Raw genomic sequence first — 27,473 nt, 5'->3', positions numbered from 1 at the left:
TAAAGCTGAAAGTGCATCATAAATAAAGTTATTTTGTCTCAAAAGAAAGAATCGACTCTGAACCGCTGAACCGAGTCGTTCCTTTTCTGACATGCGCTGTGCGCAGTAGACCAATCACAACAGGGTCATCGGACCAATCAGAGCAGAGTAACATTATGCAAAGGAGGAGTTTGGAAAGATGAATCTTCGAATGAATCATTTGAGAGTCGTTGAGAAATAACGTAAAATTAAATGCATATTATAAGAAAATGAAAGTGTTTTTTGACCTTGCATGCATGTAAACCTGTTGGGGACTCACAGAACCAAATTATGAACCTTTCAAATAGCATAATAGGGGCACTTTAATTGTGAGCCTGGCGCACAAAAGCAGTGTTAAGTCGCTGGGGGATATTTGTAGCAATAGCCAACAATACATTGTATGGGTCAAAATTATACATTTTTCTTTTATGCCAAAAATCATTAGGATATTAAGTAAAGATCATGTTCCATGAAGATATTTTGTAAATTTCTTACCGTAAATATATCAAAACTTGTCATATGCATGGCTAAAAACTTCATTTGAACAACTTTAAAGATGAATTTCTCAATATTTAGATTTTTTTGCGCCCTCAGATTCCAGATTTTCAAATTGTTGTATCTCAGCCAAATATTGTCCTATCCTAACAAACCATACATCAATGGAAAACTATTCAGCTTTCATGTGATGTATAAATCTCAATTTTGAAAAATGTAGCCTTATGACTGGTTTTGTGGTCCAGGGTCACAATTTATACCGATTTTCAATAAAAAAAAATTGTGTCTAGATAGAATGGTTTTCATTAATGTTAAAAATGAAGCCTCTTGCAGGATAATTCATATTATCGAATATAAAAGACATAAAATCGCATTTCTGAGAAAAAGTCAGAATTGCAGATATACACTTGAGGAAAAAAAATTGTGAAATATAATCTCAGGGAAAAAAGTCTGAATTGTGAGATAAAAAGTCACAATTACCTTCTGAATATTTTTTTTCCGTGGCGGAAATAAACTTCCATACTAACATGAGCTGGCTGCTTGTGTAAAATGCTTAGACTAGTCTTACAAGTTAGTTATCTATCTATATATCTGGGGGATATTTGTAGCAATAGCCAAAAATACATTGCATGGGTCAGAATTATAGATTTTTCTTTTATGCCAAAAATCATTAGGATATTAAGTAAAGATCATGTTCCATGAAGATATTTAGTAAATTTCCTACCGTAAATATATCAAAACTTAATTTTTGATTAGTAATATGCATTGCTAAGAACTTCATTTGAACAACTTTAAAGATGATTTTCTCAATATTTAGATTTTTTTGCACCCTCAGATTCCAGATTTTCAAATAGTTGTATCTCAACCAAATATTGTCCTATTCTAACAAACCATACATCAATGCAAAGCTTATTTATTCAGCTTGCAGATGATGCATAAATGACATATAGTCACCCTGGATAAGACAATTTATGTATGGAAAAGTCTTAATGTTGTTAAAGGGGACATCGGATGGAAAATTGACTTTTACATGCCTACAATGATAAAAATCCATTCACTCCTTTTTTTTTTTAAATCCCCCAAAAACCTAAACCGTCTCAATTATCAAGCCATTTTGATTTTCTGAGCAGTGTGACATCATATTGTTCAGGCCTCTGGTTTATTGCTCACGTAAAGAGGGTGTTGTTTTACACGACCATTAAGGAATTTTAACCAAAGTATGTTGCAGACATTTCATGAAGATAAAAAAATGGGCATCCGATGTCCCCTTTAAAGCTTGTTGCACTAGCTGGCAACAATGGCCTAAGAGAGAGTGTAGAAAATGCTCTTTTTAGGGTGCAGAAGAACTTTATTCATGTTTATTGCTTTAGAAATGTCTATTCAAAAGCTGTATAATGTACCTCATCAGTGAGTACCGTGGTGCAGTACCGTAGTAGCATCTGTAGTGACTGCTGAAGGTGCGAGTTGAGAGGACTCGCTGTTTCAGACGAGACGCATATGATACTGTTTACATCCATTAATGCTGTAGTGCTCCTGCTTCACTCAGATACCTCTATGAAGGTGCCTCGTTGTTGGGTGAAGTGTTTTGTCCATAGGACGAGATATAATTAGAGGAGGAGTAAATGGAGCGGAGAATGTGAGCAGGTCACGGGAGGCTTTCAGAAATGAGGCTTTGTGTGTGTGTGTGTTTGCTGTGCTTCATCTCTGGGTTTCTGCAAAGATTCACTCACCAAAATAAACTCTAATGCATCTCTTTTTGTGCTCGCCACTCCTGAAGTGACAGACCTTTCATTTCTTATTGACGAGACTCGCTGTGTGCTGTTTCCTCCTTTAGTTTGCCAGGAAATTAGTGGGGATGTAAAGCAGTGTTATTTTAGTATTATTTATATAATATTATCGTTTTTATTAATATATTTATTATATAATAATAGTTTTTATTTTTATATTTGGCATTTCATTTTAATCTGAAGGTTTTGGTCATTTTTGTGTTTTTGTAATTTAGTTTATTTGTTTTTTTTAAACGTCTGTAGTTTTTATTAATATTTTGAATTAATATATAATTTTAAATTGTGTGGTTTAATTTTAATTTAAGGTAAGGCTTTGGTAAATTTGTATGTTTTTGTCATTTTTATTTTTTATTTATTTTTTTAAACATCGATATAGTTGTTCATTCATATTTAAAAAAAAATGTTTTGTGTAATTAAATATTTAATATGTAATATTTTTAATCAAAATTTTTAATGTAATCTTTTGGTGTGTGTTTCCCCCCCAATTTTATTAGTTTTTTTAACGTATATGTAGTTATTTAATAAATAATTTGAAATGGTTTTCATTTTATATTTTGTGTTTTAATTTTAATTTAAATTTAATATTTAAATTTATATATTTTTGTGTGTTTTTGTCATTTAATGTTTTTTTTAACATCTATATAGTTTTTTTATTCATTTTATTTAAGTTTTTGTAATTTTCATATTTAAAGTTAAAATGAAAATTGGATTGAATACAAACGAAAAATAAATAAAAATAAATAAATAAATTAATTAAATAATATTTCAGCTCCTGGCCAAGTTGCAACAAATTTTTTTTTTTCCGTTAACATCTATTTTATTTCAAGTAACAATTTTATTTATGGTTTTAGTTTTAGTTAATAATAATAATAACCCTGACGCAAAGTATCACTAGTACTATATTGTTCTTGAAAATACCTCAAAAGGTCACGCAATTCCCTTTTTGCTACTAGTTTAGTATATTGCTTTGAATTCAAAGCTCATTATTGTCAAACAGCACTAACAGCACACCTGGTTATGCTCATGGTTAGTGCTCAGGAGGTCAAGTTTGGATGCTCCTTGTAACCATGACAACAGTCTGTGCGTCTATAAGTGCTGACTAAGATGCTTTTGTGCATCTCTCTCCATGCTGTTGTGCTGAAACTCAGAAACTCCGACAGAGGCCCATTAATCACAGCCGTCTCCTCTGACTCAATTAAAACGACAGGCTATTTCCTCTTAATGCACCAGCATTTCATGCCCACGCATCAGCATCTGCAGCGAAACACACGGCCGCAGGTGTAGCATCTGCTTTTGAGGCCTATTATTGCTGTAAAAGAGGCTTTGTGTTCTTTTACACATGGCAAATAATTACCAGCTTTCTCTGAATAAATGCATGCACTTTTTGCGATCGTTAGCTCATGAGCGTCCTTCAGATGCATTAGCAGGATGTTTCTGTTTGTGTTCACACTACAATGGACGATAGTTTCATTCTCAAGTTGTCAGAAAAGTGCTAATTAATGAAGTAATTTCACTGCTCATACTATTTCTGCAGTATGAATACTGTATACAGTATGTAAATGTGGTTTGCATGGAATATTGTTTGCAAAAATGTGCAATATACAACAGCAAAGAGCACTTTGTATGTTATACTGCATGATGCAAATCGCTCAACTTGACCTTCCATTTTAGGTTCAAATTAGTATCTTTTTAACATTTGATCAGGGTCTTAATTCAGTTTGATCAAACTTAAGGTCATAAAAAGGTTTAAATATCTTGAAATGGTATAAGAAATGTCTTAATTATCATTTTACATTTTGGGACGGAAAAACAGAAATCGTGATACGGCCTGATTTGATTATTAAACTTCAAAAGGCAATGTTTAAACTACATAAATATGAGCTCTGCTTGCTTATGGTCCACTTTTGATGAATCATGACAGTGTTTATTCATGGTTTTTATGTTGTAATATGTTGCAAGAGTGCATATTTTCCCCTCATCTTTTTAAATGAGCAGCTGGAAGAAGCAAAGCGTTGGCATTTCAAAATAAGAGTCCCAGAGAATTTGAGGCTTGTTTATAATTATTCTGGATATTATTTGTATTTTGGTTACACAACAAATGGTATCTGGCATTTAAATCTGCATTTATGCTTTTTTATGCACATTATTGTCATATCAGCAAAATCCAATATTGAACGATCCTATTATTCATATGTATTGATATATTAGTTCATAAACATAAAATATCAATGTGAACAGAACAAAACACATGTTTTGCAGTGGAATGTGTGCCCGTTTAATTAAGTAAAATAATGATACATAATTTATTTTGAGATTGCACAGGTTTGTCCTGTATGGACATGTTTTTGCTTTAAATGTTAAAATTAATTTTATTGCAGCAACATTTATCATTTTCATTTAGTTTAACTTTTTTTATTTAACTTGAAGTACTAAAATAACAAAAAAATAAACTAAAATAAAAATGAACAAAAACACACACACACACACACACACACACACACACTATCAAATAAATGCAGGCTTGGTGAGCAGAAGATACTTCTTTATAAAACATTAAATATCTTACTGTTCAAAAACTGCTGACTGGTAGGTTATATAGATTACAGAAATGTTATATTGTAATGTTTATATATATATATATATATACACTTAAAAAACTAATACAAATGGCAAAAACAAAAAAATACTGAAACTAACTCAAATTTAAATTTAATCACAAAATATAAAAATATAAACATTCAAAATAATAATAAAAATAAGAGTAGCATTTCAATGATACTAACATTTAATAAACTTTATTTGTGCAGGTCTTTGTTTTTAAAACTTGCAAAGTTTTTTCACTCATTTTTCACTCACATTTGATTATCAAGACTGTCACGGGCTGGATTTGAACCTGCAGCTCCCATGTGAGCACCACGGCTGGTGCATGTGCACAGACTGCTAGGCCGTGACTCCAACAGCGTTATATTTGCGTCCTCACACTATTTTCCACTCTCTGATGGTTAACAGATTGCTGCATGATCTACTGTCCAAAAAACCCCCAAAAGCATGCAGCACTTCTTCACTATGTGCCACTATCACAGAGATACTTTCATCTCTGCTGTCTGTTGCAAACAGCATCTCACACTATAAACACGTTGACTAGCTCGTCTGTGGCTCTAATTGAGGAACGAGGGTGACGTATATGGACCAGTGGGCCGTATTACAGCACATTTCAGTGATTGAATCTGAATTCATGTCTGTCATGAGATCAGGTTCAGACTGAATCGGGGCTAAAATGCCCAGATTTTCTCTGTGTGTGGGTTTTGAGGTCTGTGTGTGGTGTTGGAGTTGTGCACACTCTTAGTCAACACAGAGAGCCACATGCTGTTCAGTGGAGATTGTGCTTTAACACTGTTAAATCAAGACACATACGTGCATAATAGTGACTGACTCAATGTTTGACATTAACATGCAGTGATTGTGAATATTGATGATTGTGTATAAGAGTGAATGCTACATGTAAGAAATTTATTCAGGTGATTTCATCCAAAAATCCGAAGTAAAAAAAAAAGCAAGAAATTAAATCTTAAAACTAATTAAACCTAGTTTTTAGGATCATTAAGTTTTTTTGTTTTTTCTTTTCTTTTTTGCACGTGTGTGTATGTATATATATATATATATATATATATATATATACTGTATATATATATATATACACACACACACGTATGTATGTATATACAGTATATCGGCCAATAAAAGCAATTATCTGCACTATCGGCCAGTTATTTAAAAACAGCCGATGATCAGAACCGATTTATCCTGTTAATTAAATAGCAGCGGAAAAGCATTTCAGACAGCAACCTGCATGAAGAAAATGTTTCTTACACACACACACACACACACACACACACACACACACATTTAATATAAAAAGGAAGATAGAAGAACAAAACCATATAAATATATGCTGTGTATATATATATATATACACAGCATATATTTATATGGTTTTGTTCTTCTATCTTCCTTTTTATATTAAATGTGTGTGTGTGTGTGTGTGCGCGCGCACACACACACACACACACATTTAATATAAAAAGGAAGATAGAAGAACAAAACCATATAAATATATGCTGTGTATATATATATATATACACAGCATATATTTATATGGTTTTGTTCTTCTATCTTCCTTTTTATATTAAATGTGTGTGTGTGTGTGTGTGCGCGCGCACACACACACACACACACACACACACACACACACATTTAATATAAAAAGGAAGATAGAAGAACAAAACCATATAAATATATGCTGTGTATATATATATATATATATTTGATATATATTGATATTTAAAAAAATTGGTGCAATAATGACAATCATCACTGTGAATTACAAGGACAATAAAATATTAAATGTCCACACATTTAATTTTTAAAGACGTAATTGTCATTGAAACGTAGCCTGGACATGTTTTCGTGAGTTTCATCTAGTATATGCCCGGACATGAATATGTATACGCCAGTATCTCTCTGATGTACATGATGTTTTCCTCCTCAACAGAGCGCAGTTTAAAGGAGAGCACTCTGAAGTATATTGAGCTTCTGGAGGACAGACTTCACAGGTAATGAATATTTCTCATCTCTCTTTCACACAAACAGCCCCTCTTCTCGTCCCTCGGGTGGTTTTTCCTTATTATTTAAACAGTTCACACTGTCTGGCCTTATTTCAGTTCTGTCTCTCTGGATGTTTCAGTGTATTAAATCATTCAGGTCTGCGCTGACTGCATCAGTCTGTTCCTGATGAGCTGGTCTTCATCTGTCCAAAGTGACGTCTCAAAATTAACCAAATGAGATGAAAAAAAATGAAGATGTGGACTGCCACTTCAATAAATAGTTTCGCTAGAAAAATGTATTTGTTTTGAGCACTCTTGGCTCATTTTTGGTGTGTTTAATGATTTTTAGAGCTCTAGAGCCACTTGCAGCTTTTTCTGGACAAGAACCACCGAGAAGAGACCGATCATTTTATTTAATAATAAAAAAAAAAATATATATATATATATATATATATATATATATTACATTTAGGGGTGGGTTTATCCAAAATAATATGATTTAATAATAAAAATAATGATTATTATTATTATTATTATTTATAGATTTTTAGATAAACATTGATATCCTTGAAATATATAATTCAAAAATATATACATATTTAAAATTAATGCTAAAAGCAATATCAGCTTTAACTAATTATATAATCATGCAGTCAGAATTATTACTATTGTTATTAGTAATGATGATGATTTTGATGTTATTTTTTTATATAAATTAATTTTTAGATAAACCTATAGTTACCTAAAACTAAAACTAATATTAGATCTATAAAAAAACATTTTGTTACTTAAAATAAAATAAATGTTAACTGAAATAAAATAGTATACTATGTACATATATATATATATATGAAGAAACACTTATTTAAGAATGTTAATCTTCATCTCCAGTAACATTTCATATTTTAATTTGATGTACTAAAATAACTAAAACTGAAACAGAAATAAAAAATACAAAAATTACTAAATATTACTCAAATTAAAGTGAAAATTTAAAATATAAAAATAAAAACAAATTCAAAATATTAATAAAAACTATAATAGTATTCTAGTAATACTAAAATAAGACTGGATACACCTGAATCTCCTTGAAAATATATAAATATATATAAAAATAAGTTAAATGCAACTAACAACTGCAACTAGTTATATAAGTCAGAATTATTATTATTATTTATTATATTAATAATAATAATGATCATAATTACAAATACAAATTGCTATTTTTCTTAAATTTAAACCTGGATATCCTTGAAAAATATAATGCAAAAATATATAAATATATTCATGCCGTTTAATGCATTATTAATAATTTAAGGACGTTATTATTTAATTTTGTATGAGAAACAATTATTGGACGTCATTTGATGTCCAGTGTAAAATCTGGCTCCTGAAGCAAAACCATTTGAGAAGTTTTAATTAATGTGAAAATGAAAACACAATCCTGCCCTGTTATTTCTGACCTTGTGATATTGAGTCCACATGATGGGAGGACCAGAAGCTGTACATTTCATGCATAGTAATGGAGACGCAAGGTTAAACGAGTGCCAGACTTTCCTTCGCCGCGAAATCCAGCTGCATATCTCCACAAGCGACGTGGTTTTATTTAGCTTCGCTCTCGACATAAATGCAACACAAATTGGCATAATTGAATGAGTTATTAGTAGCCGTACCCAACCGTAGAAATGTAGCATTCATTACATTTCAATAAAACACTATGGGCGGCCATCTGGAGGGAAGTGTGGCATATGGTTTACCGTTCGCTCCTTAGCAAAAGCACATGCTCGGATGCCAGAAGCGCTGTCTGTTGCCAAGGTGATTACTGTACGAGTTGAAGAGGAGGGGTCGCGGTGCGGGACTCTCTCCGGAAACCCTCGCTTCTCACTTTCCTTCAATTTTATTTTAGCCGGAGTGATTGTTCTCCTTGTTACTCACCATGGAAACCTGCCCGCGATGGCTCTGAAAGCAGGCAGGCATTAGCCGGCGGTTGCACTCAACCCCGCCATGGTTCTTTTGTTAGCCGCGCTCAAATAAATGGACTCTCCCTCATTTTATTTTTCTGCAAATGGGAGTATTAAAGGAATAGTTTGGCCAAAAATGAAAATATACCATTCGCTCACTCTCATGACTTGCTTTCTTCTGTTCAGAATGTCCACACTGATTGTTTTCATACAATGAGAGTAAATGAGGACGGACACTGTCAAACTTTTTTTTTTTATTACATAAAAAGCAGCATTAAAGTACCTTTTATGTCATTTTGGATCCTCTGGTCATTATAAGTATGAAAAAATAATGTGAACGTTTTCCTAAATTGATTTTTGTGGTCGATGGGAAATATATATATATATATTTTTAAATGTTAATTCTTATTATTAACATTAAAATAATTTTAAAATTAGGCAGAGTATGCAGAATATATAAGCTAAAAGTTTGGAATAAATCGATTTTTTGAAATGTTTCTTCTGCTCACCAATGCTGCATTTGTTTGATCTAAAATACAATAAAAACAGTAATATTGCCATTTAGAATAACTGTTTTCTGTGTGAATGTATGTTAAAATGTAATTTATTCCTGTTTTTGTTTAAAAAACAAAAAAACAACTTATGCCGAGGTCACAAGATAATTATGTCGTGATCACGACAAAACAAGAAAGAAAAAACATTTATAATCCATGGCCTCTTAGGACTTCCATACTCTTTTGTTCACCAAGGGTGTATTTATTTGATCAAAAATACAGTAAAAATTTTGAAATATTATTACAATTCAAAATAACTGTTTTCTATATGAATATATTTTTTAAATGTAATTTATTTCTGTGATCAAAGTTGAATTTTCAGCACCATTGCTCCAGTCTTCAGTGTCACATGATCTTCAGAAATCAGTATAATATGCTGATCAAGAAATATTTATTATTATTATTATCAATGTTGAAAACAGTTGAGCTGCTTCATATTTTTGTAGAAACCATGATATACACTATGATTCAAAAGTTTGGGGTAACTAAGATTTAAAAAAAAAAGAAGAGAAAATTAATACTTTTTTCAGCAAAAATGCATTAAATTGATCAATGGTAACAGGTAAGACCGTTATAATGTTACAAAACCTTCTATTTCAAATAAATGCTGTTTTTTAGAAGTTTCTATTTATCAAATAATCATGAAAAATAAAATGTATCACAGTTTCCACAAAAATATGAAGCAGCACAACTCTTTTCAACATTGATAATAATCAGAAATGTTTCTCGAGCAGCAAATCAGCATATTATACTGATTTCTGAAGATCATGTGACACTGAAGACTGGAGGAATGATGCTGAAAATACAGCTTTGATCTCAGCAATTAATTCATTTTTAATATTCACATAGAAAACAGTTATTTTAAATTCAAATAATGTTTAATACTGTTTACAGTTTTTACTGGGTTTTTGATAAAATAAATGCAGTTTTGAACACCAGCACCACTGTCACATGCGTATCTCTCACTCAAGGACATTACAAAGCAACAGCTGTGGCATTTGAGGGGTAAAATCAGTTTATCTGTATCATTTTCCCCGTCACCCCCTCCATCGGGATTCCTCTCTGTTTGTGTGCATGTAGACGTTGAGGTAATTGACCAGTTTTCCCTATGCGTGGGTTGTGAATTCACTAGCTCTTTTTCCTGCAGGAGGATCCTGTCAATCAGATTACTGCATCTGTTAGATATCAGAAAATGCAGAGAGATGATTGTTGGTCTTTTTTTTGTGGTCCCTTCAATCATTTTCTTTCCTTTAAAACATCAATTATAGCCAAATGTTATCTGGTCATAATCACCAAGGGTCTGCTTTACTAAGCATTAGACAAAGTATCACTTAAAAAAAATTTCAGTTTTTACTAAATTCTATTATACCTAGCAGTGATGTGTGCTGTGAATGTTTAGCAACATTGTTCTAACACATCAAAATTGATTGGAATCCAGAATTTTAGCAACATTCTAACACATCAAATTCTATTGGAATCCAACATTTTACCAACATTCTAGCATGTCAAATTCTATTGGAATCCAACATTTTAGAAACATTCTAACATGTCAAATTCTATTGGAATCCAACATTTTAGAAACATTCTAACATGTCAAAATGAACTGGAATCCAACATTTTAGCAACATTCTACCATGTCAAATTCTATTGGAATCCAGCATTTTATCAAAATTCTATCATGTCAAATTCTATCGGAATCCAACATTTTAGAAACATTCTAACATGTTAAAATTAATTGGAATCCAACATTTTAGCAACATTCTAACACGTCAAATTTTATTGGAATCCAACATTTTAGAAACATTCTGGAACACGTCAAAATTTATTGCAATCCAACATTTTAGCAACATTCTAACACCCTGAATTCTATTGGAATCCAACATTTTAGAAACATTCTAACACCCTGAATTCTATTGGAATCCAACATTTTAGAAACATTCTAACATGTTAAAATTTATTGGAATCCAACATTTTTGCAACATTCTAGCACGTTAAATTTGATTGGAATCCAGTGTGAGTCATGAAGAGATCCTTAAGCTTAATACTCATTTATTTTACCCTCTCAGCTCTTCATGATGCATGAACCAAATACAAACATGTAATTAAATCTCTGTAGCTTTGTGTGGCAGCTGAATGAAACCACCAGGAGGAGCAAAGCAGGCTTTCTGGGGAGGGTACAGCATTGTCCGTTATCGCTTTAGGAAGCTGTCTGTCTCTAGAGACCCAGGTGTGAAGATCGTAATTATCATCCTCTCTGTGTGCTCTCACAGTTTCATGGACTGTATGAAACAGCAGGGAGCTTTAGTGTCTCTATATAGTAACATATATGAAGTTGAAGCCAAAAGAGTCCAACCCAGCCTATTGTGGTTCCTCCTCCAATGTAAGTCTGAGATGTTATTAATCTGCCAGCGAACACCACTAATGACATGGCATTAAATTTGATACCTTCTAGCATTGAAAGAGCTCTCAAATGTGCTGAAACGTGATATTTTACAACTATTAACTATCATGTTTTGGGCTGTGATTGAATAGTAGCTCATGAAATAGTTTTTTTATAATCTACTGTTCAAACATTTGAGGTCTGTTTTTGAAAGAAGTCTCTTCTACGGAAGTCCTAAGAGGCCATGGATTATTAATATTTTTCTTTCTTGTTTTCTCGTGATCACAACTTAATCTTCTCGTGATCACGACATAACGAAAGTAGTTTTCTCGTGATAACGACATAACGACAGTAGTTTTCTCGTGATAACGACATAACGACAGTAGTTTTCTCGTGATAACGACATAACGACAGTAGTTTTCTCGTGATAACGACATAACGACAGTAGTTTTCTCGTGATAACGACATAACGACAGTAGTTTTCTCGTGATAACGACATAACGACAGTAGTTTTCTCGTGATAACGACATAACGACAGTAGTTTTCTCGTGATAACGACATAACGACAGTAGTTTTCTCGTGATAACGACATAACGACAGTAGTTTTCTCGTGATAACGACATAACGACAGTAGTTTTCTCGTGATAACGACATAACGACAGTAGTTTTCTCGTGATAACGACATAACGACAGTAGTTTTCTCGTGATAACGACATAACGACAGTAGTTTTCTCGTGATAACGACATAACGACAGTAGTTTTCTCGTGATAACGACATAACGACAGTAGTTTTCTCGTGATAACGACATAACGACAGTAGTTTTCTCGTGATAACGACATAACGACAGTAGTTTTCTCGTGATAACGACATAACGACAGTAGTTTTCTCGTGATCACAACATAACAAAAGTTGTTTTCTCGTTATCACGACTTAATTTTCTCGTGATCACAACATAACGAATGTTGTTTTCTCGTGATCACGACATAACGAAAGTTGTTTTCTCGTTATCACGACTTAATTTTCTTGTGATCTCGACATAACAAAAGTTTTCTCATGATCACGACTTAATTTTCTTGTGATCTCGACCTAACGAAAGTTGTTTTCCTCGTTATCACGACTTCATTTTCTTGTGATCTCGACATAACGAAAGTTGTTTTCTCGTGATCACGACATAACAAAAGTTGTTTTCTCGTTATCACGACTTAATTTTCTTGTGATCTCAACATAACGAAAGTTGTTTTCTCGTGATCACGACATAACAAAGTTGTTTTCTCATGATCACGACTTAATTTTCTGGTGATCTCGACATAACGAAAGTTGTTTTCTCGTTATCACGACTTAATTTTCTTGTGATCTCGACATAACGAAAGTTGTTTTCTCGTTATCACGACTTAATTTTCTTGTGATCTCGACATAACGAAAGTTGTTTTCTCGTGATCACGACATAACGAAAGTTGTTTTCTCGTTATCACAACTTAATTTTCTTGTGATCTCGACATAACGAAAGTTGTTTTCTCGTTATCACGACTTAATTTTCTTGTGATCACAGCATAACGAAAGTTGTTTTCTCGTTATCACGACATAACAAAAGTTGTTTTGTTGTTATCACGACTTAATTTTCTTGTGATCTCGACATAACGAAAGTTGTTTTCTTGTGATCTCGACATAACGAAAGTTGTTTTCTCGTGATCTCGACATAACAAAAGTTGTTTTCTCATGGTCACGACTTAATTTTCTCGTGATCACAACATAACGAAAGTTGTTTTCTCATTATCACGACTTAATTTTCTTGTGATCTCGACATAACGAAAGTTATTTTTTCGTGATCACAACATAACGAAAGTTGTTTTCTCATGATCACAACACAAAACAGTGATTGTTTAATTGTTTGATCTACTGTTGCTATAGTAACGAATGCAGCTTTGGCACGCATCTGATCGACAGATAAACCATGTGCTCTAACTGTATGTTGTGGATATTTCAGCAAATTTTGCTTTGCTTAGTAATAACATCTACAATACATAAATAAAGGCTGTTGATATTTCCAGAGACAGTACACTAAACATTTTGTTTGTGTAATTAACATGTTTAAATGGTCAAAGCAACACCGCAAACACAGGCAGAACACCTTCAGAAGGATGCAGAGAACTATTCTAAAATCTTTTAGAGCTGCTGCATCACTGAATTAAATAAGCCTATACACTTTACATATAAATCACATTTCTTATCAATATACGTTTAATGATTAACAATAAAGATTAAAAATAAGGAAAGAGGCACATTACAAATGCGTCGTTGAAGCGCGTCCTACTGTAGATAAACACAACATCCCCGCTTAGCTAACAATCATGTACCTCAAAGATGCACAAATAAAGATATAGGTGCAAACAGAATACAGTGACGTCAACCTTGGTTTTAATAAGCAGTTCGTTTATGACACGGAACGCTAATGCAGTGGTGAAACTGTGATGAGTCATGCATCTAGCAAGAACTTAACGACACACAAAATAATCATATTGATTCAAACATTTAACATTTATGAATTAATTAAATGTCAGTAATGAACAATACTGCACAAATTATAGCGATCACAAAGAAGGTCCTTATTCTGTCCCAAACGCGTACAGTAAAGTGGATATACAGTAACACCCCATCAGTTATATTCAGTTCTATACTGCCACCTGTGCAGTTGTGTAACTTGGAGAACAACTTTCGTTATGTCGAGATCACGAGAAAATTAAGTTGTGATAACGAGAAAACAACTTTCGTTATGTCGAGGTCACAAGATCATTATGTCGTGATCATGACATAAAAAGAAAGAAAAAAAATTAATAATCCATGGCCTCTTAGGACTTCAATACTATTTTGCTCACCAAGGGTGTATTTATTTGATCAAAAATACAGTAAAAATTTGTGAAATATTATTACAATTCAAAATAACTGTTTTCTATGTGAATATATTGTAAAATGTCATTTATTTCTGTGATCAAAGCTGTATTTTCAGCATCATTACTCCAGTCTTCAGTGTCACATGATCCTCCAGAAATCATTCTAATATGCTGAAATGCTGCTCAAGGAACATTTATTATTATTAATGTTGAAAACAGTTGTGCTGCTTCATATTTTTGTGGAAACCATGATAGATTTTTATTTTTCAGGATTCTTTGATGAATAGAAAGTTCAAAAGAACAACATTTATTTGAAATAAATTTTTTTGTATCAACATAAATATCTTTACTGTCACCTTTGATTAATTTAATGCATCCTTGCAAAATAAAAGTATTAATTTTATAATATACTGTATATATAAACTTTAGTTGTAGTTAAAAATTGTAGTTTTATGTTCCTTTAGAATTGATTTTAATGCAGCTAAAAGGCGCTGTAAAGCGTAATGTCTGATTTCATGAATATAAATCCTTTTCATTGATGCAAGTTCAGTCTAATTTTTTTTTCATAAAAATGCACTAACTAATGGAAAGACTCTATTAGTTTGATATATCAGATTTGACAGTAGTTCAGATTGCTTAAGGTATCAGTTCCTCTAAACCAGAGATTTGTCTATAAAGTATCAGTGCACTTAAGTCTTAAAGTGTCTGAATATTATTACATATAATTGCAAAAAATCAAACCAAGTGTTATTTGTTGCATTTCTCTCTGTAGCTGTGGAAGTCCAGTGCTGGAACACATTTGGGAGGCTGATTTGGAGGCTTGTCATCTGGTCCTGAAAAGCCTCGATCAGCGCACATCCAGCATCTCCGAAACTGAGGATCTGCCCTCCGTCCCTGGATCGGCTTCAGATGTCCTGATGTTCAGTAAAGAGGAAGCGGACTGCGCCATGTTGACCGCTCTAGGAGGCCGCTGGTGTCCCGAGGCCGACCTCCAACACTCAGAGTTCACTAAGGTAAAGCCAACACATAAAATATCACCAAAATTAACCCCAAATTTACTTTAATACATGCTCATGGTCTAAAAATAGTCGTCTTTCATTTTTAATTTTTCGACTGAATGCATCTATAGGCCACTTGGCAAGTATTGGGTAGAATTAACCCTGTAAAGACTGAAATGAAATAATCTGTTTGAAAATGGAAGTTTATTTCACCTTTAGACAAAATCTAAAAAGATCTGTTGTTTGTTGAGTATCATAATTAATACATCAGGCCTCTATGGTTCATATAGTATTATAAGAACAAATAAATGTTGCTCAAAAGATATGAGATGTTCTGGAGGCTTGTGAAGATCATTCCTCCGCTGGGGAACAGTGAGAGTAAAGCTTCTGGAAACAAACGCTCCTCAAAAGCCTGATGATCAATGGTACTTGATAAAAAACGTGATACTTTTTGTTAGTGTAATAATATACATATTTTATATACTTTTGACAGTTTTACATATATATGTGTGTGTGTGTCATCTTTGACCGATTTGAACCTGATGAGTCTCACACTGGAATACATCTTGTGCTTTATGAAAGACTCTAAAAATAAAAACCCTGTTCTTTCGGCTCCCTCCATTTCCATAAAAACCATCTATTTGCTGAATGACTCTAATTTCCACTCCGTTCTTTTCCTTCGCTGCCCTTCTTGCTCATAACTTTCTCGAAGTCGTTCTAATATCTTCCAGCTCAGCAGGGCTCTGTTGTCTCTGTGTCTTCTCTCTGTTTGTGTCTTTTGTCTGTTGAAGATCAGCCACTCTTCCTAACACTCCTGCAGGACTCTGAAGGTGAGGTGATGCTGTTTTCCTCATCTCTCTCATCTCCCACTCGCTGCTCTTCATCTCCCCGGTTTGATCCTCATTAAATCCGTTCTCGCATAGCCTACGCAGCACGTTATTTATGCTATATATGTGTCATATTTGTCTAGCAAACCTAAACAATGTGAATATAATAAAAGTAGTTTTTTATTATTATTATTATTAAATAATTTATAATTATATATGTAAGTGTGTTTGAATAGCATAAATAATTATAGTATAGTATAGTTAGTAGTACTTATAATAATAATAGATATCTATAATTATTTTGTTATATTATATAATATTAATAATTATTATTAGTAGTAGTATTAGTAGTATTTATACTATTTGACACATTTGCACATGTATGTATTATAGTAAATGATATTAAATACTAAACACTTATATAATTAAATAATAATAGTATCTATTAACTATACTATTAGTAACTACTATTCTAATATCTAGAAAATAGATATTTTTAACAATATTTACTTTAATTTACTAATATACAGTATATATATATAATGATAATAATAGATATGTATAATGATAAAATGTGTATCATATTATTATTATTAATAATAATAATAATATGTATGCTATTTGGACGCACTTGCACATATGTATGTATTTGAATAAATTATATGAAATACTAATATAATTAAATACTAATGATAATAGTACTAGAAAATAGGTATTATAATTATTAATATAATTTACTATATATAAATTATACTGAATACAAATTTAATTAATAACAGTAGTACTAGAAAATTATTATTTTTTTTACTATAATATATATATATATGTGTGTGTGTGTGTGTGTAGTAAATTATAGTTAGTAATAATAGTACTAATACTACTAATAGTACTAAGTTTCTAGTACTAATGTTGATAATAATAATAATAAAATTAGCTAGCTAATAATAATATAATGGTAACACTTTACAATAAGGTTCATTAGTTAAACATTAGTTAATGTATTAACTAACATGAACTAACCATGAGCAATACATTTGTTACTGTATTTACTAATCTTCACTAACGTTAGTTAATAAAAATACAGATGTTCATTGTTAGTTCATGTTAGTTCACAGTGCATTAACTAATGTTAACAAGATTTTAATAATGTGTTAGTAAATGTTGAAATTAACATTAACAAAGATTAATAAACGCTGTATAAGTGCAGTTCATTATTAGTTCATGTTAACTAATGTAGTTAACTAATGAACCTTATTGTAAAGTGTTACCAATATAATAGCTATTATTATACATACATTATAGTTAGAATGTATAGTAACAAAAGTGATAATAAAAATAATAATAATAGAAATGTGCATTTTTATTATTAATAATAATGTTCTAATAATTATGTAATTATAATTGCTATAATTTAATAATTTATTATATTAATGTTATTATTATTTTTTTTTATATATATTATGGTATTGGGCACACACTTATGTATATATATATATGTGTGTGTGTGTGTGTGTGTGTGTGTGTGTGTGTGTGTGTGTGTATGTGAGTGTTTGTATACTTATGTATTTTTTGATACTTTGTTGCCTGTAGCCGTCTGTTTCTTATGAATATATAACCATTGACTTTTTGACAAGCTAAATATGATTTTAAGCCAGGTCAGAATCTAATAAAAGAGGCAGTGGTCTCGGCCCAACCATGGGCACTTTAATATTGCTCCTGCCGACAGGAGATGATAATTAATATTATGTCATTTAAATTCCAATCCATGAGACATGAAGCTGTAATCTATTTTCCTGAGGTCGGCTCCCATCAGCTGGAGGTAAACTAATAGATCTGCCACTGTGTGCTAATCATTGTCTGCTTTAGCACACAACTCCTGAATGCAATCATTACCCACACAGATGGGCCGAGCCCATTCAGTTATTGTGCTTCTTGTCAGCCGTAATGACGAGTTATTGCACACTTCCCGTAATGTCAGTGCGCTGAGTGCTTTTTAATGATAGATGAGGTTTATTGTTTTGTTTTAATCTTCAGCTAAAGTGACTCATTGGTCCTCCTGTGTCTTGCAGAAATTAGAGGAGTTTCTCTTCTGTTTGGAGGACGCGTCTCCTGAGGTGAGCGACGGCTGCTGTGTTTACAGGAATCTGATGTTAAAAATGTGTCTTTAAAGTTCGGATGAAAACAAAAAGAAGCTCTCTCATCCTTTACGATCACACAATGTCATCATTTGACTTGAGAATATGCTTGAAGTGTGGGCTTTGTTTATTGTACATCTTGTCATTCTTTGACTGTGACAACGCCTTTTTTATTCACTTTTGTGAGAAAGAAAATCATGTGCTCGGAATAACATTAGAGAAAGTAAATGACGGGAATGGAGTTTATTGTCTTTATCTCTGATCTTACAACAGTCATTTTAACCCCGTCATAAAGTGGACTGCATTATGACAGAATTAAAGCAGTTCTATTTTAATATCATTTATATGATATTATAGTTTTTGTTGATATTTTGAAACAGATTTTATTTTTATATTTTCGGTTTAATTTTAGTTAAAGTTTTTGAAATTTTGTTGTGTGTTTTGTCTTTTTTACTATGACTATTTATTTGTATTTCAGTTTTTTTTTATTTTTTATTTCCAGTTCATAATTTTAGTGCTTTAACTTATGCTAGTCATTTACCAAGGCATCATTTCTATTGTTTTTTTAAATATAATTTTGTAATGTGCTTTTAACATTTTTATTAGTATTAGTATTTTTTTATATTACTATTTTTGCTTAATTTGTATTCATTCTTTTTTATTTTACTATTTAGGTTTCATTTATTTTTATTTCGGCTTTAGTTTTTATTTATTTCCAGTTCGTAATTTTAGTGCTTCAACTTATTTCAGTTAGATACCAAGGCATCATTTCTAATTTTGTTTAGTTTAATTTTTTATAATTTTGCTATGTGCTTTTAACATTTTTTTTATATTACTATGTATATTTCATTTATTTTTATAAATTTTTTTAATTTTACTATTTAGGTTTAATTTGTTTTTCTTATTTTGTTTTAAGTTATCTTTACTTAAGTTTTAGTTTTAGTTCTGTTTTAATGTTTTCAGTTTATGTTTCTTATCTGATCATTTTTATTTTACTTCAGCTTTATTTCAATTAACAAAAATGTTTTTAGTATCTGTATAGTTTGTATTAAATTTGTATTTATTAGTTTTAGTTTATCTTAGTTTTACTAGTTATTAATTATTAAGTATTAGTTTAGTACTTAAAGTTAAACTAAACAAAAATGAGGAATGTTCCCTCGGCAACTAGCTGAAATAAAAATATATATATATATATATATTATATTATGTCAGTTAACATTTATTTTATTTCAAGTAATGATGTAAATAATGGTTTTATGTTGTTTTAGTTTAGTTTTAGCTATCTATAATGACCTTGAGTTAATGCAGGTCGGTCTCACAATCAGCGTTAGAAAGCAACTTGCTGGTTGATGGCTTTTGCATTATAGCTACAGCATTGCATTGTGGGAAATGGACAAATCAAGCCTGTAGTGGGGTTTGCATGAGCAGGGATTTTAATTAAAGCCACCCTGACCTCTCCGTCAATACTTGAACTTCAGCACCTGACTGTGTGAACAATGTTCAGTCGATAACCAGTCCATCAATCCATCCATTCAGTGCAGCGTTTGTGTCACAGTTTGTGTCAGCAGTGCCTCCTCAAAGCCAGACCAGAGTTACAGCAGACATAAACATTTAAAAATGACAGTCTTTCTGAACCAGGAACCAGAATAAGAGATGTCACTGACACAAGTAGCAAATCAATTCCAAATACCAATAGGAATTTCAATAGGAAATCTCTCTCACAGGAAAGAACTTTGTTTGTCAATCCATTGCTATCAGTCTGATGTAGTTTGACTGGTTCTTTAATGAAATTTAGCAGATAAGGTAGAGGTCAGTATTGTGTCTGGACCAAGAAAAAGCCTTTGTTACAGCAGTAGAGAATGAATAATATAGTCTCTTCACACATTTTAGGTCTTTTATGTTTTATAGCAAAATATTAAAGTATCAGATATTATTGGAAATGCTCATCAGTTCTTATTTTAATGCTCTTTATAGACAGCAACTTGAATCACAATTGATTCCAGTGGAGTTTGATGGATTGGTCCACATTTTTGTATTAATTACATCTATTATAATATGTATATATGTATTCAGTTTTCATTTAAATTTTTAGTCTTTTTTAGTCTTTTTTTGTTCTGTGCTTTTGACATTTTCATTTGTTTTTAATATATTTTATTTAGGTTTAATTTATTTTTATTTCAGTTTTAGTCATTTTAGTGCTACAACTCAAGCTTATTTCAGTTAGTTGCCAAGGCAACATTTCACTTTTTTTTTACATCTAATATTAGTATTTTATTTCAGCTTTATTTCAATAAACAGAATTTTTAAATAGTTTTAGTTTTAGTTAATGATAACCCAGATGGTGCCATTAGATGTTGTCTAGGTAGGGAGAGTTTTATATTCTCCATTTCTTAAGATTTTATAGTCATACTTATTGATATACTATTATAGTTTTTAGTAATATTTTGAATGAGCTTTTTTATATTTTCAATTTTAATTTTAGTTAAATTTTTAGTCATTTTTGTTATGTGCTTTTGATATTTGTATTAGTTTTTTTAATATTACGGAACTATTTATATCTAATTTATATTTATTCTTTTTATTTTTTTTCAGTTTTAGTTTTAGTTGAGATTTTAGCTCAGTATGTTATCAGTTTGTTTTTCATCTACTTATTTATATTTTATTTCATTTCAGCTTTATTTCAATTAACAAAAATGTTTTTAATTGGTTTAGTTGTGATAGGTAGAGAGCTCAGTAGGTTTTAGGACTTTAGGTTTTATATTCTCCATTTCTTAAGCTTCTATATTCATAATTATACTATTATAGGTTCAGTTTTTATGTTAGTTTAATGTTTAGTAATTTTGTCATTTTTATTATTATTATTATAATTTTAAATATTACTATTTTGGTTTAACTTATTTTTATTTCAGTTTTAGTTTTATTTACAGTTGCACGTTTTTCATCGTATATTTATATTTGATTTGATTTTAACTTCATTTCATTTAACAAAAAAAGTTTTTTAATAGTTTTAGTTCTCGTTAGTGATAATAACCCGGATGGTGCCGTAAGATGTTGCCTAGGCAGGGAGCTCAAACCTCACTTTAAATAGCCTGCAAATGTCTTCTTAAGTGGGAACAGTGCATTTGATACGATCAGATTTATACTAATCTTCCCTTTGTGAAGGATTTTTGTAGTAATATGCCTCTCATGATTATCACAAAGGCACAATTTTTGCAGTCTATATGCAGACTGCGTCCTTTTAAACGCAATAAAGCGGTCGTGGTAACCTTTAAAAACGTACGCCCTGCGTGATTTCCATTACGCCTCAATAACTGTATCGCTCAGGCCGTTTGGTGCGGCTGTTTTTCTCGAATGCGTCCCTGGAGACTCCAGCCTCATTCAGAAGTGTTTTAATTCACCCACAGTGTGATGTTAGCGTCTATAAAAGGTGTTTCATTAGCTGGTGTGGGGGGTCTAAGAATAGACTGCAGACCTCATTAAAGCGACACGAGGCCGTTCCTGAGAGAAACGAGCGGACCGGAGTCAGTCGACCACCTCAAGATGCTCTCTGACTCAGAAAAACAGTGAATCACGCTTTGATGGAATTGGGACGGAGCCGACGGACCTGTCCCACTTACCTGGCTTGCGCTAAACTGTTGGGTGAAGTCATTAGCACGCCGCGAAGGAACACGCTGTCGGTTTTATATGTATTCAGTTTTCATTTAAATTTTTAGTCTTTTTTAGTCTTTTTTTGTTCTGTGCTTTTGACATTTTCATTTGTTTTTAATATATTTTATTTAGGTTTAATTTATTTTTATTTCAGTTTTAGTCATTTTAGTGCTACAACTCAAGCTTATTTCAGTTAGTTGCCAAGGCAACATTTCACTTTTTTTTTACATCTAATATTAGTATTTTATTTTATTTCAGCTTTATTTCAATAAACAGAATTTTTAAATAGTTTTAGTTTTAGTTAATGATAACCCAGATGGTGCCATTAGATGTTGTCTAGGTAGGGAGAGTTTTATATTCTCCATTTCTTAAGATTTTATAGTCATACTTATTGATATACTATTATAGTTTTTAGTAATATTTTGAATGAGCTTTTTTATATTTTCAATTTTAATTTTAGTTTAATTTTTAGTCATTTTTGTTATGTGCTTTTGATATTTGTATTAGTTTTTTTAATATTACGGAACTATTTATATCTAATTTATATTTATTCTTTTTATTTTTTTTCAGTTTTAGTTTTAGTTGAGATTTTAGCTCAGTATGTTATCAGTTTGTTTTTCATCTACTTATTTATATTTTATTTCATTTCAGCTTTATTTCAATTAACAAAAATGTTTTTAATTGGTTTAGTTGTGATAGGTAGAGAGCTCAGTAGGTTTTAGGACTTTAGGTTTTATATTCTCCATTTCTTAAGCTTCTATATTCATAATTATACTATTATAGGTTCAGTTTTTATGTTAGTTTAATGTTTAGTAATTTTGTCATTTTTATTATTATTATTATAATTTTAAATATTACTATTTTGGTTTAACTTATTTTTATTTCAGTTTTAGTTTTATTTACAGTTGCACGTTTTTCATCGTATATTTATATTTGATTTGATTTTAACTTCATTTCATTTAACAAAAAAAGTTTTTTAATAGTTTTAGTTCTCGTTAGTGATAATAACCCGGATGGTGCCGTAAGATGTTGCCTAGGCAGGGAGCTCAAACCTCACTTTAAATAGCCTGCAAATGTCTTCTTAAGTGGGAACAGTGCATTTGATACGATCAGATTTATACTAATCTTCCCTTTGTGAAGGATTTTTGTAGTAATATGCCTCTCATGATTATCACAAAGGCACAATTTTTGCAGTCTATATGCAGACTGCGTCCTTTTAAACGCAATAAAGCGGTCGTGGTAACCTTTAAAAACGTACGCCCTGCGTGATTTCCATTACGCCTCAATAACTGTATCGCTCAGGCCGTTTGGTGCGGCTGTTTTTCTCGAATGCGTCCCTGGAGACTCCAGCCTCATTCAGAAGTGTTTTAATTCACCCACAGTGTGATGTTAGCGTCTATAAAAGGTGTTTCATTAGCTGGTGTGGGGGGTCTAAGAATAGACCACAGACCTCATTAAAGCGACACGAGGCCGTTCCTGAGAGAAACGAGCGGACCGGAGTCAGTCGACCACCTCAAGATGCTCTCTGACTCAGAAAAACAGTGACTCACGCTTTGATGGAATTGGGACGGAGCCGACGGACCTGTCCCACTTACCTGGCTTGCGCTAAACTGTTGAGTGAAGTCATTAGCACGCCGCGAAGGAACACGCTGTCGGTTCAGGACTCAGATGAGAGGAAGAGGAGCCGACAGCCACGCTCACGTCTGACCTCACAGTCGCTGGCGGATTAACGTCATCATTTATACTTCTCTGCTTTAATATTTGCAAATTGAGATTATGGATTGTTTCACTGTTTTCATGAATGACCCAGTTAACACACGCTAGTATATTTAGCTTTAATTTTAGTACTTCAATAGAAACTTGTTGCAAAGTTTTTCAAGTATTTAAGTTTTTAATCTAATATCTATATTTTATTTCATTTTAGCTTTCAGCTAACAATGGCATTTAAATTTAAATGATTTTAATAGTTTTAGTTAAGGATACAAATCAGTTCTGAAATCTCATTAGTCAATGGAATTTTGTTTCCAATTTTGCTTTCAGAAATCCAGTTTGCTGTGTTCCAACTTGATTTTAAACTAACCTGGCTCTTTCTACACCCTTAAAACACTTCTTATATTTCTATCATTTTAATCTCCATCAGAGCTTTATCTAGCATATGAAAAGCAGAGAGAACAGATTCACACATATTTAAAATCATGAATGCTGTGAAAACATCTGCTGAATGTTGTTTTAACTTCTGACTGTTTTCCATCCATGTATTTTAGTGCATATTGCTGTAAAAATGACACACATTTCCGTGCCGGATGTGTGCAAATAACCATTTTACCAGCATATTAGCGCCATACTTGAGCAGCTAGAGATGTGTGTGAGCAGCAGTGGGTGTTTTGCGGGTTTAATGGGTGTGTTTTTGTGTCTCAGGATCTGTGTGAAGAGACGACAGAGCTGACGGAGCGCTGTGAACTCATCAGTGAGCAACTGCATTACCTGGAAGACCAGCTTCAGACCGCCATAGACCACCATGACAAGGACCTCACTCATATCCTTACAGAGCATTGTGTGTGTGCATGTACTGTTCATTAGTTGTTCTTTTAAGTTGAATCACTATTTATGTGTTCATATTTTGTGGCAGGAGATTGTTCAAATCACTAACACTGAGTATTACAACGTAACAATTTTGACCTGGCGGACAATAAAACATTAAAGAATCCCATAATTCCAAAATCAAACACTGAGTGACTATTTTAACTTGCCACATAGTAACCATACACAATGCCATAGCAACCACCTGTAAAGCCCTAGATCCACCAAGAACAATCTAGCAATGTCCTAGCAACCACCCAGAACACCCTAGTATGTCAACGCCTTAGTAACCACCCAGAAAGCCTTAGCAACTACCCGGAATGCCCAAGCAATGCCCTAGCAACGACCTAGAACAATCCTTGCAGCGCCATAGGAACCTCCCAGAACACCCTAGCAGCAACACAAAACACCCTACCAATGTCCTAGAAACCACCCAGAACACCCTGCAACAATCTAATACACCCTAACAGTGCCCTAGTAACAACCTAGAACACTCTAGCAATGTCCTAGCAATCATCTACAATGCCTTAGCAACCACCCAGAACACGCTAGCAACCACTCCGAACGCCCTAGCAACCACCCTGAATGCCCTAGCAATTCCAGAGCAAACACCCTAGTAATGCAACATCCTAAAAACCACCCAGAGTGCCTTAGCAACCACCCAGAGCATCCTAGCAACCACCCTGAATGCCCTAGCAATTCCAGAGCAAACACCCTAGTAATGCAACATCCTAAAAACCACCCAGAGCGCCTTAGCAACCACCCAGAGCATCCTAGCAACCACCCTGAATGCCCTAGCAATTCCAGAGCAAACACCCTAGTAATGCAACATCCTAAAAACCACCCAGAGTGCCTTAGCAACCACCCAGAGCATCCTAGCAACCACCCTGAATGCCCTAGCAATTCCAGAGCAAACACCCTAGTAATGCAACACCCTAAAAACCACCCAGAGCGCCTTAGCAACCACCCAGAGCATCCTAGCAACCACCCTTAATTCCCTAGTAATTCCAGTGCAACCACCCCAAACACCATAGCAATGCAACACCCTAGCGACCACCCAGAACACCATAGCAACCACCCTGAATGCTCTAGCAATGTCAGAGCAACCACCCAAATCACCCTAGTAACGTAACACCCTCAAAACCACCTAGAGTGCCTTAGCAACCACCCACAACACGCTTGCAATGCCCTAGCAACCACCCAGAAGACCCTACCAACCTCCCAGAACACCCTAGCAATGCAACACCCTAGAAACCACCCAGAGCGCCTTAGCAACCACCCAGAACATCCTAGCAATGCCCTAGCAAACATCCATATCACCCTAACAATGCAACACCCTAGAAACCACCCAGAGCACCTTAGTAACCACCCAAAACAATCCTAACAATGCCCTAGCAACCATCCAGATGACCCTAGTAACGCAACACCTTAAAAACCACCCAGAATATCCTCGCAATGCCCTAACAACCACCCAAAACGCCCTAGAAACCACACAGAACAACCTAGCATCACAGCGGTGACTCTTGCATGGCCAGATGCCACACTTGTCTTCAGAATATCTAGTTTTAGTCAGTTATTCTGAACTTATTATGGGTTTGTCTCTAATGGAAGTCCTTAGGGTTTCTTCAGGTCGCTCTGATTGGCTGTTAGACTGGAATGAAATGATCTGTGCTCTCCGTTCTCATGTTCTCGGTCGGGCCTTATAAAAATCCATGAGTGGAGAGGAAATGACTCCTCAGCTCTTCATCATTCTGCTGTCACATACAGCCACAGGAACACGTCTCACGCTCATTAGAGCCACTAATGTAATGTGCCCATCGCTTTAACCCTCCAAAAGAGCTCCTTCATGGAAAACCATCTCATTTGACAGCACACGATGCTCTCCTCCGGACAGGACTTAAGGATAAGACTGAACGGATCACTGGCCCTTTCTTTTTTCTTTTTGAGTGATATTGAATATGAGGGATGGGATTTTAGTTATTAGAGAAATTCAGAGCTCAGCAAAGGTTGAAAGGAGGCGACAGACAGAGAAAAGAGAAATGGAGACAGACTAGCCGGACCGTCACTCTGAAGTGAGATTAAAGCAGTGAGATGAAGAGAAAGGTTATGACATAGTGCACTGTCATCGCTCTGACATCTTCATATTTCTGGCCACCATGTGTGCCGAGCGGATCCGTGCTTTTGCATTGACTGAGAGGAAACGGTATAGATGAGATTGATTCAAACGTCCGATCTTGTTCTGCTTCATTCCATCCAACTTTGTTTGACTTTATTCCTTTATAGCGGTAGTTCTCACGTGGTTTTGCTTCAGGATCAAGGTTTTACATTAGACATCGAGGGGCACTAATTTTGATTACTTCATGCTGTTTACAAAAATTGTGAACCAATGCTTTGTGTGATTTATTCCTTTTATTATTAAATTATTATTTAAATGTGATTATTTGTAAAATGCATAATTTATAATTATTTATTATAAGTAATACATTATGATAATGTATTAATTAATTATAAAAAAATATATATTAGGAATATCTCACATTATCTTTTTATTACTATATATATACTGTAATACACATTTTATATTAAAATTATTGTAA

At 33.0% G+C, this 27,473-nt stretch overlaps 1 protein-coding gene across 1 annotated transcript in view; it reads left to right on the top strand.

Moving 5' to 3' along the window:
• Positions 1 to 27,473, top strand: part of LOC107564234 (disrupted in schizophrenia 1 protein-like) — a 68,006-nt gene that overhangs the window by 37,468 nt on the left and 3,065 nt on the right. The window contains exons 10-13 of the mRNA XM_016249249.1: positions 6,853 to 6,913; positions 15,461 to 15,701; positions 18,583 to 18,627; positions 24,715 to 24,832. Coding sequence (XP_016104735.1) covers positions 6,853 to 6,913; positions 15,461 to 15,701; positions 18,583 to 18,627; positions 24,715 to 24,832 — 465 coding nt within the window. The remainder of the gene's footprint in view (positions 1 to 6,852; positions 6,914 to 15,460; positions 15,702 to 18,582; positions 18,628 to 24,714; positions 24,833 to 27,473) is intronic.

This window comes from Sinocyclocheilus grahami, unplaced genomic scaffold (genome assembly GCF_001515645.1).
Source record: "Sinocyclocheilus grahami isolate Dianchi unplaced genomic scaffold, SAMN03320097.WGS_v1.1 scaffold918.1, whole genome shotgun sequence".
Classification (NCBI taxonomy): Eukaryota; Metazoa; Chordata; class Actinopteri; order Cypriniformes; family Cyprinidae; genus Sinocyclocheilus; species Sinocyclocheilus grahami.
This window is presented reverse-complemented; position numbering and strand designations above follow the sequence as displayed.